The sequence below is a fragment of the Phallusia mammillata genome, chromosome 3, assembly GCF_965637545.1.
Source record: "Phallusia mammillata chromosome 3, kaPhaMamm4.hap1.1, whole genome shotgun sequence".
In the NCBI taxonomy this organism is placed as follows: Eukaryota; Metazoa; Chordata; class Ascidiacea; order Phlebobranchia; family Ascidiidae; genus Phallusia; species Phallusia mammillata.
Genome location: NC_137254.1, coordinates 28,275,104 through 28,293,457, shown reverse-complemented (window position 1 = coordinate 28,293,457; position 18,354 = coordinate 28,275,104). Strand labels below are relative to the sequence as shown.

The following is an 18,354-nucleotide window of genomic DNA, read 5'->3' as shown; positions in this document are numbered from 1 at the left end:
AAAAAGTGTGCAGATACATTTTTTGCGTTGACTGTTTTGTACTATCGATATAAAGCGGACATACCCAAAACGCGAAGAAATAACACCAAACTTTTTAAAATCAAGAAGCGAAATCGTTTCAACGAATCGCGCGTGGTTTTGTGACGTCACAGTGAAGGTTTGGGGGTGTCGGTTAAAGTTGTGGTGAGTAAAAAACGACAAAAAATAGAAAGGTTATGTTTTGCAGCCTTTATGGGTTTTTTTACCAGAGAATAAAGTTTTCACAGTGTTTAGTGCACAGAATTTTTCAAGTGGTTGCGTGGACAAAAAATTCAAAGGTGAAGTAAAATCGTGGCGCACAGGGTTCGCGTGACGTCATCAGTGACGTAACGACACCGGGCTTGTCTTTTTATTGAGGTGGCTCGCGTATAGATAAATATAGAGACATATATGAAAGGCCATGTTGCTGAAAGAATGCACTGACGTAAAATCGTAAAAATTTCCTAAGGCAACGAAAATCACTGGTGCGTGACTGGCACGGGTCACGTGACGACAGAGTGAAAAAAAACTTAAGCCGAGTGAGTGGCGCGCACTGCAATACGTCATTCAAGACTATTTCAACGCAGACTTAGCGGAAAGTCAGGGTACATTTAGTGTCCAACGAATATGACGAATCAAAACCAGTACATTGATATATAGTATGTTGTGAATGAACATGTAGTGTTAAGAGGAACCGCACTAAAGAATTCAATTGCAAATGATTTGGGCTAAGATTTAAAAGACTTCTTGTTTGAAGGAGGGTAACACTGATTACAACAAAACGTTTAAATAGGATACAGATTGGCCGCATGTGTTTATGTAGACGTAGGCAGAGAACTTGTCGTGATACTCAAAGGACCCTTTAAAACTGTAGTTTCGTTTCGGTAACAATTTCAGGCACAATGGTACATTTATGAGACAATTTTTACGTAATGCAAGGGACAAGCATTGGGTCTATTGCTTGACATATCTAGTGGCGTTGCGCTCTGAACGTAGTGTAACATATTTTGCCGTGGTTAAGAATAAATAACATGAAATTAAGGCAACGGAAAAAAACAGTTTAATTAATTTTTATCCACCAATATGGGAAATATTGTTGTTGTCAAATGAAAAAGCAACCAAATTACAAAATTCCATTAAGACAGCATTGTTTAGGCGCGTTTAAAACTGTAACGGGTATAGGGATGAAATTCTATTGGTATATAACGTGGCAATACAATTTTGACCAGGGCATTTTCAATAGTATAAAATGTCACTACAGTATGCCTAAAGGAGTTTGGTCAATTAAAAAAAATGGAACTGCTATTAAACATCGAAATTAGTTTAGCGTCGGCAATAATTGCACGGAAAACCAAGTTAAAGTTAAAACAACGCACTTTATCCAATAATAATTGCAAAGTACTTTATATAGGCACTGAATGTATTTTAGTATGCAGTCGATACGTTGTAATGGCCACAGTGTTTTTAAGTTTAGCGGGTGCGAGCTTTTTCAGTTTAAAGGAGAACCGCGTGCATAGTCTTGTGTATTGATCTAAAAAGGAAACATTGAAAAAAACTTTAAACCGTGACCTAAGAATGAAAGAAATCTACAAGAAAATAAATATTATTAAAGGTCGCAGATATTTTACGTACTTTTGGCGAAAATTCATTTGCAAATAGGTCAGACTAAAAAATTCGTTGGAGTCACCTTTAAGCGGCTTTAACAGAAGAAAATACCAAGCCTGTGCATATGTTAAGGCATTCCGAGTTACTGAGGTCAAAAAGATGGATAACACCAGGCAAGATAGTAAAATAGTATAGGATTGCAATTTGATTGCCTTGTTACGCTTGTTATAGCGAAAGTTATAAGAAACATAGCGAGAATGGCTTGAGGGGTTGTTTTTGTCATATTCTGGGAATCAGTTCTGTGCAATATACGGAGATTTTTGTTTAGAACTAGTACTGAACAGAAAAGTATTGTAGACATTTCGCACAAAACGCACAAATGAAAAAGTATCCCAGTTTCCTTTAAACTTTAAAGGTAAACCGACTTAATTAATAAATATTTGACGGTGCCCTGACTTGTGAAGTAACCTGCTCTGTGAAAAGTAGAAGATAAAATGAGTGGGCACACCAAGCTTAAGGGAGGTCAAGAGACTATATACAGGCAGTAAATATGTACAAAAACTCAAATCACAGGCTTAAAATCATCTTTTTCGGTGTTTCAAATGTAGCTCACGCTAATAAGAGTCCGATCCAACAATGCTGATATTCCGTTAGAAAGAAATCCATCCGAAAGCTTCATAAGTTTCCAACTAAGCTTTTCATTCAGTTTGATTTGGGGCCAAAGAGGGTCACTTTGGGTGCTTTTCCGCCCCCTCAAAGGGTCGTTTTGTTGTTGCGCAGGGTTTCATTGGTCCGGTTGCTTTGTACACACGTGGGTTAGGCGCGGTGTTGGAAACACATCAGGCACACAACAAGAGCGAACGCCGGGTTAATATGATATGTACAGGGCGAAATTTCTGCAACATCAAGAAAATTCTGTTAGGGTCTCATGTATAACTATGGTATTTAATACTTGGTCGTGTGAAGTACCATGACGTAAAACACCGTTGGCGGCTTGTCTTTGTATTCAGAGGGTATGCATAAAAATATTTATTGTATATATTTAGGCAATGTTGAAAACCTTAACCTTGAGTTAAACCATAACTAAATTGGAAGTCTACTCCAATGGCAGAGAAATTCTTGTTCCTTTTTAAAACTAAACAGTTTCCCTTCAAAAAAATCGCAAAAACAAGGACACCAATGAGCTAAAAGATACAATCCAGTGTTTGAGTGTAAAACACCACAACGTTTCGACAGTTAGTATGGTCAGTTGTGATGTTCTACACTCAAATACCGGCTTGTATCGTTTGGTTTGGACTATTTAGAACCGTGCATTGTGTACCAAAGACAGCATATTTCTGCACTGTCACTTATTTGCTTTTAGCACCCTACTTCAAGTACCACAATATTTGTGCAGATGACGTACCTTGCTAATCGGAATCGGCCCAGACGTGCAAGTCAAACATTCCCATGGAATCGACCGAGAAATTGTCATCATCACTTGACGTGTAGGAATCGTCACCTAGCAAGTAGATGAGATCGAACAAATCCATGTCTTCCTGGAGCAGGGAAAGCAATGTTTCCTGATCGGCGGGGTGGCCTTCTCTCTCCTCGAAGAATTCCCACAACGTGTTAGGATCGATGGACTAAAAATTAGCATGAATATTAGCAACTAAGCAACTAAGCAAAATGCAAAGTATGTAATAATACGAAAAAGAGGGAAAATGTACATTGTGTGTGTGTGCAGGTTTTTTTAAAGGTTTGGTTTGGGTGACCGCTAAGTAGTTTTAAGAGACCGCAAGTGTTTCATTTAAATACCAAAAATAGCCATATTTGCTTAAATAGCCATTTTGGTAAACCGCTGGAGAAATTTGAAACGGTCCCCCAAAACACCTTAAAAAAAAACACTGTGTGTGTGTATAAAGAACAACTGTTAACTGCCTGGTACATCCTTCTACTGCCCATTTTTGGTATTGCCTTCTGCAGTTACAAAAAAAAAACTTTACTGCATTCGTGACATTGCGCAACTTAACAGTAGGATTCCGTTTCAGAAAGGTGTTCAGAAATGGGTTCCCGTTTTTGATTTCGATTTTGATTAGGTGGCAGTCACGCTTATCTTGCAGCTGCAGTTTTACTGAGTAAGCTAAATAGCAGCGGCGAAATGAGGAAAATATAAAGCTTTCGATAAAATTAAATGTTCTTTCTGTCAATTGGACGGGTAGAGAAACCGCCAGAGTCGAAAGTTGGACCGGTTTTCGGTCTTGTACTTTCGGGTTTGGACATGTGAACAACTTTGGACAAAGCATTCTGCTTAAAGCGTCGTTCTTTAAAAAAATCGGGATACGCCCCTGGTCACATTACAACCAGACATTTAGTAGGTCAATGAAATACCGTTTGTCGCCATAAAAACTCCAACTCGACCAATTACAATCGTGCTTTGGCCTGAGGTTAGAGTAAAAAACAGGGGCACTTTTATCGTAAGGTTGTTAAATAAGTCGTAAAGTATAAGTTTCACTTGAGAGTTTGGCCGCATTGTCGTCGCTAGTTTTACTATTTGTCAGAGCAAGCATCTCTATTGAAGAATTTAAACTTGCATAAAACACTTCCTAGATAGTAAAATTTCTGACCGTTATAATTCTAATCAGGCTATTTTAAAGCATATGTCTTGATAAGGACTTACAATCAACTACAACAAAAAATGCAAAAAGTTTTGTTTAAAAAGGTTACAGGGATATCCGCTGATCAGTGGCCTAACTAATACCGCATTCACAGCACAGTCAATCGCTTCAGCAAACTTCCGTCGTTTCGCAACGGACAGTAAAACAGGCGGCACGAATGCACGGAAAAAATCCAAAGCAAGGCTTTGCAAACCAGCTGCATAGCCACTTACCCTAGATCTGCCGTCCCTGCCTGTGACAGTTCTTGTCTTGATCTTACTTCGATCTTGTTTCGTGCCGTCCGGATAAGCATGCAAATAGAAGCAGTTGGCGCCGAACGGACATTTTCCTCTACCCTTGTCGAAATACTTGCATGATTTTACACTGCGAAAAACATGAACACATGTATTGGGCTGCGCTTAATATGATGTACAAAATCGTAGGCGCCTTTCCGTCTTGTTAAAACATATTGTGTACACGTAGGTGGACCTGTATGACTTGTGAACTGCACGAATGTACAGACACATTATATATACTGCACAAAGACAACACACCTAAAATTGGTTTTAAATTTTTTAAATTTTTTAATACATCAAAATCTTGGACTGGGTGGTATATCCAGTGGTGGGATTCAATTTTTTTGTCAGCCTGTTCTAACACAAAAGTAATATTTTTCCGCTGGTTCATTGACAGTAAATCCATTGACGGTATTCAGTAAAGCTAACCGGTTCGCATATCTCATAAAATTTCGTGGGAACCGACTGAATCTCCCCACTGGGTATATCATTTGGGTAAATATACACTGCAAGGGTTTTGACATACCTGAGGTGATCTTTATAACCCTTAATGAGTTTTTGTTTCTCTTCTTGGTCTTCAATCCATGTTTCGCTAGGTGTAACAAATGATGAAGAAACTCTGCACTGAGGACAAGCCCTTGAAGAAACAATGCTAGTTTAAAACTAGATCAGATAATATTAGTTAAAACACAATTTGCCCCAAAAATGTTCAAAAACTTGACAGTGGTATGTTTTGTGATTGTTGCATTTCAAAATACATGAGCTATTGAAATGGCCAACATCATAAATGCCCAATGCAGCCAGCAGTTAAACTTATACTGATCATTATTATGTGCAATAAATCATGACCAGTCGGCTAAGTACAGTTTACAACCAATGTCATACCACAAATGTTAGTCATTTTGTGTGTCAACAGATATAGGTTGAAAACCATACACACAAATACATGTATGATAACAGAATATTACCGCTGAAACTTTTTTTTCCTTTTGTGGTGTAATAAATTCTGTATTACCACGTTAAGATGATGCAACAAAGTTATTAAACATCAGAACTCATGTTCAAGAGATTAATAGGAGATAATCTTGATGTTATGTGCTGACATTTAATAAGCACAAATTATAATTGTTGCCTCAAATTTTTAATGTTAGCTCTGTTTAACTGTAGAAATGAAATTGACTTACTTTACAACTGTATTATTAAAGGCCTTTGCACTCCTCCACTTTCGAATACAGTCTAAACAGAATGGATGATTGCAATTTTCCAGAATACCAAACTTTCTGTCTTTTTTCTGTGCCTTTTCCCAAACCTAAGACAACACAAAAGCCTTTTGAATTTTCTGCAACAAACTTTTATATTTCCACAATATTTCATTGTTATTTGCCTTATTTAAAATGTATCAAATATTTTTTTTTACTTACCACTTCCATACAGATTCCGCATGCTAGTTCACTGCTTTTGGCAATCTTAAATGATTCCTTCATGTCTTCCTCATGATATTGAAAACATTCCTGCATAAACAAAGCTCTCATAAACTCACTGGCTACAGTTAGAGTAATTGGAAGGTTAAATGTTACTTCCACAGTCTTTTTAAATAGAGAGTCTTTTGCTACAAAAGTACAAACATTGATTACAACTAACGTCTTCACCTTTTAAAAGGTCACTGCTTATAGTTATAAGAATAGGAATAAGGTTATTAATCAGCCCTTTTAAAAAAGTTCTTGGTAAGATATTAGTCTATCCAAAATCCAATAAAAGTACATATAAGGATGACAATTATTCCCATATGAGTCAAGTTCATTGATTATAGCTATAAGAGTTGGTATAAAGTTACTTGAGTATACATTTAAAAAGTGGTAAGACAGTCTACCATACAAAAGTACAGGCAGAGATTGCAACTCACCTCTTTATGTTTTTCCTGCTGTTTAACATCAGTAGGGTGTAGAATATTCAGACCACACATGTCACACATCAAACCATGTAAGAAGGCACAATTTTCACCATTACTGAAACAAGTAACATGTTTGGTTTGGTCCATATTAAACATTATGCGACAATGAAACTCTAGTTACCTGCAATCACCATTTAAGGCATATGGACATAACTCATCAAATTTGCTACACAATGTTGATGGAGACGCTTCTTTATCAATTCCAGTTTTGACTGCAGAACTGTATGTGCCAACATCTATTACAAGAAAAGCTCAAAATAACAAGGTGTAACAGGAAGACATTTTAATAAAAAAGAAATCATGTCCCTCATATATTACTGATGATGGAATAAGCATTTGCCAAAACCCAAAAGATTTGAACAATAAGCATGCCGCTTTTTACGCTTATTTGAGCTGTTATGTTTGTTATTGGACATTTACTTATATGTTTAATTCTTTGTACCTCTTGGGGAATACTGTTTTCCTGGAACAAATTCTGCAGCATTTACCCAGTCGACATCATTGGACTTGCTGTCCAGAATAGTCGGTCTGCAATTAAACACATATTACAATCAAGGCTATAAATTCAAACCAGGTACAAAGATATATGATACATACTGTTCTAATGTTGCTGTTTGTTCGACCGGCTTTAAAGGTTTATCCACTTTGATGTGATCATATCTGGAAAGGAATTGCAGTTTGCATTTATATATAAGCTGCTTTTTGAACATTAAACACAGCCTTAATCAGTATATATATTAAATTTATTGAAACCATAATACACAATAAAGCTCATAACATTGAACAGTCAATAAAGGAAGTAAATATTTTTTGGCACAAATCACTCGAGTTATACACAACATTTTTGGTAAACAAAGAATAACGGTATAAAAGCACCATTTAACAATTTACCTGCATTTATCTCCATAAACACATTTTCCACTTTGATAATATCTGCAAACCATGTCCAAGGGATCTTTCCTATCATGTGAGTATTTACAACTGTTTCCAAACTTGCAAATTCCATGTAAGTAATATCTGAAGGCAGCATTTAGCATTAGAAATTGATGACCAAAATGTTAGTGAAGATATCTCTGCAACTACCTAATTAAAGTCACAGATTAAACTGTTTTTGTAGTTTTTTGTAGCAATTGTTAAAGTAGTACACTCAATATTAACATAATTCGAAATCGTACTTTTTAGCCAAAACAAAATTATAGTCCTTAAGTACACTGGACATAAATAAAGTATGCTCTTCACAAATAATACATACCGGCAGAGAATTTTCTTTGACCAAGGCTCGCTGGCTTGTTCTGTTGCCATATTTGACTGCTAGCCTTCACCGACTGGTTGCAACGTCAGTCAGACGTCGAAAGGTAACAGGAACGATGGCTTCCTTGCCCAGCCCACAAAACAGACGAAGTACTAACGGTGTTACGCAACTAAAGGCAATATCTTGTGTTGACGACGAATACACACAAAAACAGCAACGGAGTACGCTTTAGACTTCGAGATCTGTTGACGCAACGGACATTTAGTCATAGCTAGAACACGCAGCAAAGTAAAGTAACACAAAAACAAACGCTTGCTCGCGGAACAGAAACAAAAATCAGCTGACACAGTTCAATGAATGACTATTGCAACCTTTGTTACGTCATAGTTCGTGAATAGCAGTGTCACGCATGGTTGCGTTATAATTACCACCGTTTTATTCATAAAAGGCCGTTGTGGGACAATAAAAAACAGAGTCTACGTTACTTACTTCAAGTATTTTAAGCCAAAAAAATAAATAAATTACTTTAAATTTCAAATACAAAGTAAAAACGTTGATTTTGCAAAGAAGCTCTTCAAAACAGTTCTAAACTCTGTTATATCTGCTACTGTGTAGTTCTATATCGTTTTCACAGTATTATATCAGGTAAAACCTGCCAACCTTCTTCTAAAATAAAACTGCCAAGGTCTATCTTGCATTTATTGCCTTTTTTGAATTACCTTTCACCAAGTGAGAACGGGAGGGGCGTTATATGTGACACTTTTTCGTTGTTGTATTGCGTTTGCACCTTCGACGTGATAACAGCTGTAGATAATTTTAATCAAATAATAAACTGAAGATAAAGTTGCTACAGGTAATTCAAATGGCGTTTACTTATATTTGTTGTACCATATATGCATGAAGGCAAAGTTCACTAACATGTGCCAAGACCATACAAGAATATTTTGTAATAATCACATAATTTACCTTTTTGCTTGCCTAAACCATAAAAAACGAGGCATTAAGATAGCGAAAATTTAATGATAAACAACAAAAACATTGAGTAAAACGTAAAAGACAAAGGGAAAATCAACTGGAATTTTTTATTGCAGCAGATTTCTTAAGAAAGTTGCATTCCTCCTCCAAAATTCTATCTGAAATTTCAAACAAAGTTTACAAAATTATCAAGGTCAAAGCAATAAATCAAGTCTCCTATTTAGGTTTCAATTTTACATGAATTGCAACATAACTTAAACCAAAATTTACCTTTACTTTCACCTTTTGTGCAAGTAGAAACATTGTCATGAAATTTTTTGATCTGCTTTAAATTTTCCACCATCTACAATCATAAAAAAAAAATCAAAAATAACTTTTATTAAAACAAAATTCAATATAATGGTATTGACAATACCTTTATGTAGTTTGAAAGCTGCCTGTCAGTGCTTTGGATTGTGGGGCCAAGGTGACCAAATGTTGGGGCAGTGCGTGTACAAAATGGTCTCATGTTGTTGTCAAATGTTTCATTGAATGTAGTTTCCAATTGGTCAAGGTCACCAACCATCAAGTTTAGAGAACAGGTAAGTTTATTTAGTCGTGAAGGATCATCTGATTTTATGGCCGAATTTGGAAACTGGAGACAAAGGTTTGAATTTAAGATAACAAAAATAACACTGAATAAACATACAGCAAAATGCTGACTTCAGATTCCAACTGAGACAATTTTTCCTCGTACCCAGCAAATTCTTTCTTTAACTCCATCAAATGTGAGGATATATCTTCAGGTGAGACCCGCATGGTTCTAAACAAAGACCTCTTAAAATCTGATGGGCCAAATTGGCAAATATTATTCACAGTGAAAGACTGTAACAACTCTAACCCATATTGCTATCCCATACTAACAAACAATATGTTACAAACCTAAAATGTGTTTTTTAAACAAACTACTCAGCGTAACAACCAACCACCACAAAACCATTCAAAAAAAGTATATATACACACTTTGATTGTGGAAGCAGCTTTTGTGACATGTGCACTTCCTTGATAATTGCTGGTGGTAGGAGAACAGTGGGCTCTGCAAATGCTGATGAAACGTTGCATGTTTTTAGTAGTTTTTCCATTGTGGAATGGATAACATTTGGCTCAGGTAAACCCATATTGGAACAAGCTTTATCAGATGATTTTGCAATCACTAGTAGATTTTCCCAAAATACGATCTGCTTTGGGGATGAAGCTGTGCCCTAAAAATTAAAACAATTAAAAAAAATGAATTCCAACAATGAAAACATTTGTGTACTTTTGTCAGCTCAAAATCATCTGATGAACACAAAAACAAGAGAGAAGCAAGAGATGTCAATAAAGGAACCATTCCTTCAACTTGAAGATTTGCAGAGTAGTTGCCATGCTTTTGAGAATAACTTTCAATTTGCTTCTCAAATTCTGGATCAATACTGAAATCAAGCAACGAAAACACACATAAGCATTTTGTAATTTGGGAATTTTAACATTTTAAGGTTTCTTGGTCATTATGTAATAAAACAGACTCTGAGATTAATCTGTATGCAATTAACCAAATTTATCTACAATATGTAAATTTACCTTGAAAACACCCATGTTAATAGCCTCATTCTGTATGGGCTGGGGTGCAGCAAAAGCTCTGAAAGGTATGTTGGATCAATATCAGCTGTGTATGGACATCCAATCATCTACAAACAATGTAAGTGTGAATAAGTTATGCTAGTGACAGTAAGGAGTAAGGGAGCTTTAAAGGGAGCTCAAAGAGCTTTATTTTAGAATTAATAAAACAAATTTGCATAAATCTACAGTGACCTTAGCTGCTGTAAAGAGCATAACCTAGAGTCACCATTTGTTTGCATAGCAAAACAATAATAAAATCCCATTGACTTAGTTTTATAATTTATATTACCATTAGTCCATTACCAATAAACATATTTAATAACAAGCAAACCTCAAAACAATTTAAAAATTCAACAGCCGTGTCGTGTGGAATCATTTCTCTATGTGTGTGAGGTTCCATATTCTGAAATATTTTCCACTAAATCGTAGCAACGAAGAACAATCAACTCTTTCGATCTTTGATTGTTTATTTTTATGTTTACCGCTCACGGTTCCGCTTGATTAGTCAAAACATGAAGGGGATTTTTTTAACGGTTTGGATAGAAATCTTGCTTATTCCAATCGAAATCTGTTGTCAAGTACGCTTAGTTATTTTATAGCTGAAAAGGACAAAGAAATGACAGATTTTGACGATGCATTGGACTTTAAAAGCCTGGAAAAAGAGCTGGCAACTGCTGTAGCTAAAGACGAAAAATACCAGCGTGAAAATGATGCAAAGTTTCGAGCTATTCACCAAAAAGTTCAAAGTTATGAAGAATTTCGTGATATTGTGGAAGCGTCGCATTTAAAACCACTTGATAGGGAAGATAAACTGGGTGGAATGTCATACCAAAAATGGAATGCTTTGTCCACAAATAAAACAGGCCAATCTGAAGTAGGCCATTCAAACTCTGATAAACTGGAAGACATTAAACAACCAAAAACCAGTCAGGATTTTCAACGTACCTGGAAACAACAATGCCAAACTCAACATGACAAAAGCTCATATCTTTTTAGCATCAGTGCAGAAACACTTAACAAGTGTTTTGCTGTTGAATACCCTATGGGAGAAATTCTACTGTGTATTGGGTCTTGTGATATAAACAGCAATGCTTCTCAAATTTTAACTGTGCTTGATGTTATGGGTAAAGCCAAACGATTTTGGCTACTGCTTGATTTTCTGTCAACCAAAGAACAGAAGCAGCTCGTCGAGATTTTTGTAACACTGAAAACTCATTTTGAACAAGATGACACTAAACATGTTGAGAAATTAAATTTGCTGACAGAAAAATACAATGTAACATGACCACATATGTCAATATCATCTGCTGATGTAATACATGCTTTTTTTCATTTCAAAACATTTATCAGTTTTTGAATCTCTTTTATTTGTTATGTATATAAATAAACTTTTACAGTTTTCCAATTGCTTGTGGTAAACAGAAATTGTAAAAAGATGTTTTATCAAAACTGTTTATATGCCGCCATGACAGCCAATTTTCATCGATAATGGTTTCAATTTTTGGTTGAGTTTTTGCACAATGTGGGTCTAATATTAGAAGCTGGGCATCTGAAGTCTCTTTTTCATGTGCAATGCCAAGAACACACTTTGAGGCAGCATCTTGATCACCACCCATCATCACAGGACTTCCAAATTTTGTAAAATGGTCCTTTAACATATCAACAACAGTACTCAAACTGTCTGTTGATGTTAAGTGATAGACTTTGCAAGGGATGTCATAAAAATAATCCAAACAATAGCACACTTCTAGAGAACCAATCCAGTCCCTGGAATTGATAAATGTCTTTGGTTTATCTTGCATGTCAACCAAAGCTGTTTGTATGTCCAGAATGGATGGCACAGGTGTTTGCTTTGATGGTGTGCTGTAATATGCCCAGCTGCATAAAGTTTGTAAAGTTCTGTAGCCACAGCCCCAACCTCTATCATCAACTGAATCACAGCAATAATGGTAGTAGGCATATTTCCCTTGTGCAAGGTTTAGGGAGGCTGTCTCATTTGGAGGTGCAATTTTTTCATGAACATTTTCAAGTAGATAAGCAGGATCTTTAGCCATGCTGATGTGGTCAGATTAAACAACTTATGGACTACAAATTTAGTTAATAAGTTGTTGTTTTATTAACTGCAACTGGATATATAGAATTATTGGTCGTTTACAAACAAAGCATTACACACAATGTAAAAGATTAATTTTAATGGTGATGACTTAAATAATAAGCTGCAGCACCAGACCTGGATAGGTTTTACTGCTTAAGAATGACAAGTGAAGGTTAGGCTACAGGTTGATTATAATGTTTGTACAAAGTAAACACAAATAAACGGATGTTTCGAGCAACTGTTTCTTTTTACAAACAATGGGATCAACGTATCGTTTCTGAACTCTATAGCTTCCAGGATGTGGTTATTCCCCTTCTCAAGAAAAAAACAAATGTTGTCATAGAAACTTAACTGTTTTAAACTTCGCTTCAGTTTTGTGGCACTAACATAAAAAATTCGAAAACTTGAAACAATAAGGCTGTTTCAAAATTGTGTGTTTAAACTTATTTACTACACAAAACTCTAAAATAATCCTTTCTGTCAAAAGATTTATGTGGTGACTTGAATGCTCCGGATTATATAAATTCCAAAGCGACGAATTGCAGTTTTCTTAATAAGTTTTAAAACTTCGTAACTTACTGCTGTTTTGTTTTGTACTTCTAACTCTATTTTGTCGTTAAGTAAATCACACCTTATAAAAAAGAAGAATGTGTCATAAACAGGTTTAGTTACTGTTGTGTTTGGGGTCAGTACTTGCTCTAAAGTAATGTATAGTTGTCAACTTTGCTGGTCCAAAGCCAATTTGCGGTCATAAGGTGTTTTATTAAATCCGATTTGTTGTATGGATTCCAGAAAAATGTGTTTGTATTTACACACGCCGAACAACTAATAAACACTTGTATTTTAGTTAGTTACATTGTTGGTGATAAGCTTAGTTTAAATGCTGTAGAAGTGTAGATTGATTTCATGGCTGGGACAGAAAATGCGAAATTGGTTGTAAATCAACATTATGATGAAAGCTTGGATGTAAATGACCCTGAAGAAATAGCAAGCTTGTACAGTCCTACTCCAAGAAAGACACCTACTGGAGCTGCTGTTGAAAGTCTTCAAATCGCTTCTCGCCCAGAACCACTCATGGAAGCACCTCCCAATGTTGGATCAGAAGATACAAGCTTGAGTGAGTTTGATCAACCTCAAGCTCCCAGAAAACTTCCAAATAATGAACAAAAACAGTTGAACCAACCTGGAACTTTTACTGATGGAGATACCGATGACAGTGAGTCCTCATCAGATGAGGATGAAGATGGGGATGCCCCGGAAGGTGCCTATGATCCTGCTGACTATGAACATTTGACAGTGAGCCAAGAGATCAAGGAACTGTTTCAATATATTACTCGGTATACACCTCAAACAATAGAGCTGGAACACAAATTGAAGCCGTTTAACCCTGACTACATTCCAGCAGTTGGGGATATTGATGCATTCCTTAAAGTGCCAAGGCCTGATGGACAACCAACGACACTAGGCCTCACTGTGTTGGATGAGCCGTGTGCAAAGCAATCAGATCCAACTGTGCTTGATTTACAGTTGAGAAATATCTCCAAGACCTCTGGTATTCGTGCAATGCAAGTGAGAAGCGTCAAAGATGCTGATAGGAACCCCAAGGCAATTGATGCATGGGTGGATAGCATTAATGATCTTCATCGATCGAAACCACCACCCAATGTTCATTACACGAAAAGCATGCCTGATGTCGATCGCTTGATGGAAGAATGGCCACCAGAAATAGAAGAAATGCTAAGCAGGTTACAGCTTCCTACAGCAAATCTTGATTGCAACCTGCAGTCTTATGTTGACATGATATGTGGTGTTCTGGATATACCAGTGTACAAAAGTCGAATTCAGTCCTTGCATGTGCTTTTTAGTCTATATTCAGCTTTCAAGCAAAACCAGCAGTTTCAATCTGACAACATAGAACAAACAGGTGATGCTGGTGAAGCAAATGGCCCTGAAGTGCTGCAGTTTGATTGATAGTGCAAAGGCCTGTCAAACTAGATGAATGAAATCACATGCATTACAGCCCAAAGTGCAGAAATCTCATATGGTTCTAATGTTGTATACATGTAGTGTTGCTTTTTACATTCTTTTTCTTATGGTTCACACTGTTGTCAACCTTTCTGATTCATATGTATGTATATTTTTCTATGTCATTTTTAAATAAATGTTAGCAGCCAAATGATTTGGACTGTTTGTGTTTTATTCACGCAAAAGAAAACAACACAGCAGCTTATTTTTGTTGTGTCTGGGCTTTCCTCTGTGCTTGAATAGCGGCTTGGATCTCTTCACGCTTTCTCTTGGCACGGGTGTGGGATCCCAGCTGCATTAGAAATAACACTTATTAATTTTTCTGACAAGCGAAGTTTATATTGTCACAGCAAAAGGGGTGTGGGCGTCTGGTTAGTACTAAAATTTACATGAAGGGTCACAATCGCATTTCTTTCATAACAAAGTAGGTAATATAGGCATGTGGTGGTCAGACAGCTCTACTCAGTCGTGATGGGTAGAGATGGTCATTATGGAATGGATGGCTATTCTAAAACAGGTTTTTCAAATCTATGTTTAACAGGGAGTCAAACTGGAACTGAATCCGAACCTGCAAACCTGTTTGATCACTGATCAAACCTAAACTGAACCAGAGCCGTAAATTATGATTTCTCAAAACCCAAACCGGAGTTGAACCCTATATTTGGTTTGACATTGAACCGAACCGGTAAAAATGCAAGTACTTTTTGTAATCACCACAACAAAATTTATTGGTCTTAAACAATGTACTGAAGAGTTGCCCACATGAGATAACAGCTACGGGGTGTTTCAAAAGTGATGAATCATAATGTTTCATAAAGTGCACAGCCAAATTTCTTTTCAAGTTTGACAAGGCCCTGTAGTTAAAGAGCAGAATTAAAATTAAACAAAATGGAATTAAACTGATTTAAAAGGGGTAAACAAACCAGACCAGATATTTTGCCTGAACTGGAACAAAACCCAAATCCGAAAATTGTTTTAAAAACCTGAACTGAACCCCTAAAAACAATCAATAGTGACCCTGAACCCATATAACAACCGGTTCAACTCCCTGACTTTCATAAACTGATGTACACAACAACAAAAACACCTGATCCCTATAACCAAGTTTGATAAGTATTTTAAATCAAATCATTTCATACACATGCTTATTATGATTAGGTACACTTTATTAATAGGTATATAATAACACCTACCAATAAAAGACTGACCCTACAATCAATTACACATCTAAATATTTGGTACAAACATACTAAACACACATTGTACATGTTTAGATATTGTTGTATAATACCAGTTTCTACAACATGTATATGTACAAATTTAAAAATTCAAAAAAAAAAACTAACAGTTACAACTAAATACACACCCTCTTTTTGCAGAACCTAAGGGCACGCTTGTCTTTGCCGATCCTCAACAATTCCATGCATCTTCTTTCATAAGGAGCAAAACCACACACCTCACGGACCAAATCACGAACAAACTTGTTCTTTTTGGTGAGGCGCTGCAAACACAAACATTAGTTGTATTGTGTTATTTCACTAAACAAATAAAGTTGTAGTGATGGGACGATACCAGGTTTTGAAGTGAGTACCGAGTACGAGTACCACATGTATATACCTTCGATGCAGAGTATTTAGGTGTAGTGTTGTACTTAGTTGTATATCACTGGCTAATTTATCTGCCATGGTACAGGCATGCACACACACATGCCGAAAAATGTAATCTCCACATGATAGCGAAAAAGATATACATAAACTGGCAGAACTTTTTTCCAATTTTGTGCTGTTCGAAGCAAATATTGGCATAAAGTTGCCCGTATTCTTATGGTGTAAATCTGCCTTTGGTACTCGCACATTGGTATCGAAAACCGAGGCAAAATATTTCGATACCGAGTTAGAGTATCGATACCACTGAAATCGTTCGATACCGAGTACCCGCCCCATCACTACAAAGTTGGACACAATTCTAATGTTTGTGAAACTTTAATTGCTGTATTTTATTCACTGAACAAAATCTAAGTAATTTACCCCACGCTTTCTGCTTTGGCGTTCTTTCTGTGGATTTTTAGTGACCTTATGGCCTTTGTTCATCCCCACCACCATATCATGTATGACAGCCATGATTCTGCTACAAATACAAAGATGATGTTAATTCAGTTATTAAAATGAAAAACAACAACTTTGAAACACCAGATTCTTTGAGAAAGGATTGCTTGATTAGGGTCAAGTATTTTTTCTAGTGTTGGTTTACATGAAATAACTTTGGACCATATGTAGTCAACGGGCAAGTTTGCTACATTACTAAATCAATACTGAGTAAGCACCATTGATCCCAAACAAAAGTATAAATTATGGATATAAATTTCAATTTTGCTATGATCCACTGTGAATTAAAGTACAAATTGCAGTGCGATTTGTTAACAGTACCCATTTTCATTACACTGTTTGTTTTTTAGCTTCAATATAATTTCATAAACAACAAAAAACAGACTTTCATGCGTAATTCTAAATTGAAAAATTAATCAAACTAAACCTTAACTTATTTTCGGACAAATTAAATAGATCCGTTCGAAATTATTACAGGGTGTATACGTTTACATAAAAACACGAAACAGGGTGATCTTAGGCTTGCTATTGTGTGTATTTTATCGTTTTTGCGTTAGTTATCAATAAAACTTACATGTTTCACAGCCGCAATTTCCAAAAGGCATTGTGGGTATTTTTCAGGCATGGAGTTTTGTTGTATTCATTGAAGCGTAGAATATTTTTTTCACAAAACTTGGGCTGCAACTAACATATTGTTATTTGAAGGTACAAAAGTTTTTTTAAGCTATAATATTTTAAATTTTAGTCCACCTCATAAATTGCACAAAAATTGACTTATGTAATGTATTTTTGTTCCTTCGCGTTTTCATTTTGTCATCTCTCTACTTTTTTTCCCGCCTGTATGTTTTGCTATTGAAATATTTCCATAGCAAATCATACAGATGGGTCAAAAGTAAAAAGATGCCCTTAAATTCTTGATTGTTTATCAAAAACGTTCATGTCGAAATGAATTCGTCATGCCCAATGCGCAAACCACCTGCTTTCTCTCGAGTATTTCTCTTATATATCGCCGTCTCCGCTTCGTTGCGAAACCATGTACTCGGATGTCAGCGGAAGTGTAGGTGACTTTCGTACGGTTAAATAACTATCATACAATTTAAGTTGTGTTTCAAAAAGACGTTTACTATTTGTGTGTGCGCAACTGATCAAACGTGTTGTCTGTTAGAAATATACGGTGGTGCGGTTGCTTAGTAACGGGTTAGTATCTATGGATACGATTGTGCAGTAACAGTAGTTTTTGTGACGACAAAGATGCAAAGAATGCATCGTTTGTAAATTTTATTGTTTGTTTTTAACTTGCAGTTACATGACAGTAGATTTATTGGAGCGTAAAGCTGTTAGTCACGAAAATATCCCCAATATACATGCACAAGTTAGAGTTATTGTTATGTAATGTTTTCAACTTTTCTATTGTTCCTATCATAATGTATACTTTGTGTACTGCAAAAGTAACAACAATGTTTTGCTAATCACCAAATATACTGTAAAGATGTTTACATTACTTAACCTAACTCAGTCAAAAATGAAAACTGTACTATGTTAAAGTGAAAGTTGTATAAAAACAAAATCGGTATACTACACATTCTGTTGTTGGTTTTTATTGTAGATCAATCTGTGAAATAAATAATTGATTTGGGCAATTACAATTATGCCAATAAAATTAAAACAGCTATCAGGGCATCTGTGCTAATCAACACTTTACCACATGTCACAATATTAATTATTCAAATATTGTGACCAGACAAATTGGCTAATGAC

General features: G+C 35.9%; 6 protein-coding genes across 8 annotated transcripts; 2 read left to right on the top strand and 4 right to left on the bottom strand.

Annotated features, from left to right (window-relative positions):
- Positions 1-291: 291 nt before the first annotated feature.
- On the bottom strand, positions 292-8,237 carry LOC145220681 (putative E3 ubiquitin-protein ligase makorin-1). The gene is made up of 12 exons (XM_080087909.1): positions 7,759-8,237; positions 7,398-7,523; positions 7,104-7,166; positions 6,949-7,034; positions 6,628-6,742; positions 6,459-6,561; positions 5,977-6,066; positions 5,740-5,864; positions 5,082-5,192; positions 4,493-4,643; positions 3,029-3,248; positions 292-2,519 (listed from the first exon to the last, which is right to left on the bottom strand). The coding sequence occupies exons 1-11, from the start codon at positions 7,806-7,808 to the stop codon at positions 3,033-3,035; spliced, it is 1,236 nt and encodes a 411-aa protein (XP_079944035.1). The 5' UTR covers positions 7,809-8,237; the 3' UTR covers positions 292-2,519; positions 3,029-3,032.
- A 521-nt stretch (positions 8,238-8,758) lies between these two features.
- LOC145220683 (HAUS augmin-like complex subunit 7) lies at positions 8,759-10,864 on the bottom strand. 3 transcript variants are annotated; one of them, XM_080087912.1, is made up of 8 exons: positions 10,703-10,864; positions 10,333-10,439; positions 10,031-10,184; positions 9,736-9,974; positions 9,436-9,535; positions 9,149-9,367; positions 9,004-9,076; positions 8,759-8,891 (listed from the first exon to the last, which is right to left on the bottom strand). In XM_080087912.1, the coding sequence occupies exons 1-8, from the start codon at positions 10,769-10,771 to the stop codon at positions 8,827-8,829; spliced, it is 1,026 nt and encodes a 341-aa protein (XP_079944038.1). In that variant the 5' UTR covers positions 10,772-10,864; the 3' UTR covers positions 8,759-8,826. The 3 variants fall into 3 exon arrangements, with proteins under 3 accessions (XP_079944038.1, XP_079944039.1, XP_079944040.1); XM_080087913.1 differs by having other exon boundaries at positions 9,016-9,076; positions 10,703-10,850; XM_080087914.1 differs by lacking the exon at positions 8,759-8,891 and having other exon boundaries at positions 8,939-9,076.
- A 60-nt stretch (positions 10,865-10,924) lies between these two features.
- LOC145220685 (dynein axonemal assembly factor 19-like) lies at positions 10,925-11,776 on the top strand. The gene has a single exon (XM_080087916.1). It carries the CDS (start codon positions 10,988-10,990, stop codon positions 11,654-11,656), a length of 669 nt encoding a protein of 222 aa, XP_079944042.1. The 5' UTR covers positions 10,925-10,987; the 3' UTR covers positions 11,657-11,776.
- On the bottom strand, positions 10,971-12,570 carry LOC145220686 (ufm1-specific protease 1-like). Its single transcript, XM_080087917.1, has one exon. The coding sequence runs from the start codon at positions 12,423-12,425 to the stop codon at positions 11,763-11,765; it is 663 nt and encodes a 220-aa protein (XP_079944043.1). The 5' UTR covers positions 12,426-12,570; the 3' UTR covers positions 10,971-11,762.
- A 521-nt stretch (positions 12,571-13,091) lies between these two features.
- Positions 13,092-14,645, top strand: LOC145220682 (intraflagellar transport protein 46 homolog). Its single transcript, XM_080087911.1, has one exon. The coding sequence runs from the start codon at positions 13,373-13,375 to the stop codon at positions 14,435-14,437; it is 1,065 nt and encodes a 354-aa protein (XP_079944037.1). The 5' UTR covers positions 13,092-13,372; the 3' UTR covers positions 14,438-14,645.
- Positions 14,646-17,245, bottom strand: LOC145220687 (large ribosomal subunit protein eL36-like). Its single transcript, XM_080087918.1, has 4 exons — positions 17,171-17,245; positions 16,519-16,618; positions 15,858-15,992; positions 14,646-14,783 (listed from the first exon to the last, which is right to left on the bottom strand). The coding sequence occupies exons 2-4, from the start codon at positions 16,609-16,611 to the stop codon at positions 14,694-14,696; spliced, it is 318 nt and encodes a 105-aa protein (XP_079944044.1). The 5' UTR covers positions 16,612-16,618; positions 17,171-17,245; the 3' UTR covers positions 14,646-14,693.
- Positions 17,246-18,354: the final 1,109 nt, after the last annotated feature.

Coding starts and splice junctions, on each gene's coding strand:
- LOC145220683 (XM_080087912.1), bottom strand. CDS start 10,771: ATGGAACCTCACACACATAGAGAAATGATTCCACACGACACGGCTGTT. Junction 10,440..10,702: donor AATTTTTAAATTGTTTTGAG/GTTTGCTTGTTA, acceptor CATTGTTTGTAG/ATGATTGGATGTCCATACAC. Junction 9,975..10,030: donor ATGATTTTGAGCTGACAAAA/GTACACAAATGT, acceptor TTTAATTTTTAG/GGCACAGCTTCATCCCCAAA.
- LOC145220681 (XM_080087909.1), bottom strand. CDS start 7,808: ATGGCAACAGAACAAGCCAGCGAGCCTTGGTCAAAGAAAATTCTCTGC. Junction 5,193..5,739: donor TTTAATAATACAGTTGTAAA/GTAAGTCAATTT, acceptor TGTTTCTTCAAG/GGCTTGTCCTCAGTGCAGAG. Junction 4,644..5,081: donor GGTTATAAAGATCACCTCAG/GTATGTCAAAAC, acceptor TGTTTTTCGCAG/TGTAAAATCATGCAAGTATT.
- LOC145220686 (XM_080087917.1), bottom strand. CDS start 12,425: ATGGCTAAAGATCCTGCTTATCTACTTGAAAATGTTCATGAAAAAATT.
- LOC145220685 (XM_080087916.1), top strand. CDS start 10,988: ATGACAGATTTTGACGATGCATTGGACTTTAAAAGCCTGGAAAAAGAG.
- LOC145220682 (XM_080087911.1), top strand. CDS start 13,373: ATGGCTGGGACAGAAAATGCGAAATTGGTTGTAAATCAACATTATGAT.
- LOC145220687 (XM_080087918.1), bottom strand. CDS start 16,611: ATGGCTGTCATACATGATATGGTGGTGGGGATGAACAAAGGCCATAAG. Junction 15,993..16,518: donor GCCAAAGCAGAAAGCGTGGG/GTAAATTACTTA, acceptor TTGTGTTTGCAG/CGCCTCACCAAAAAGAACAA. Junction 14,784..15,857: donor TTAGGTTCTGCAAAAAGAGG/GTGTGTATTTAG, acceptor TTTCTAATGCAG/CTGGGATCCCACACCCGTGC.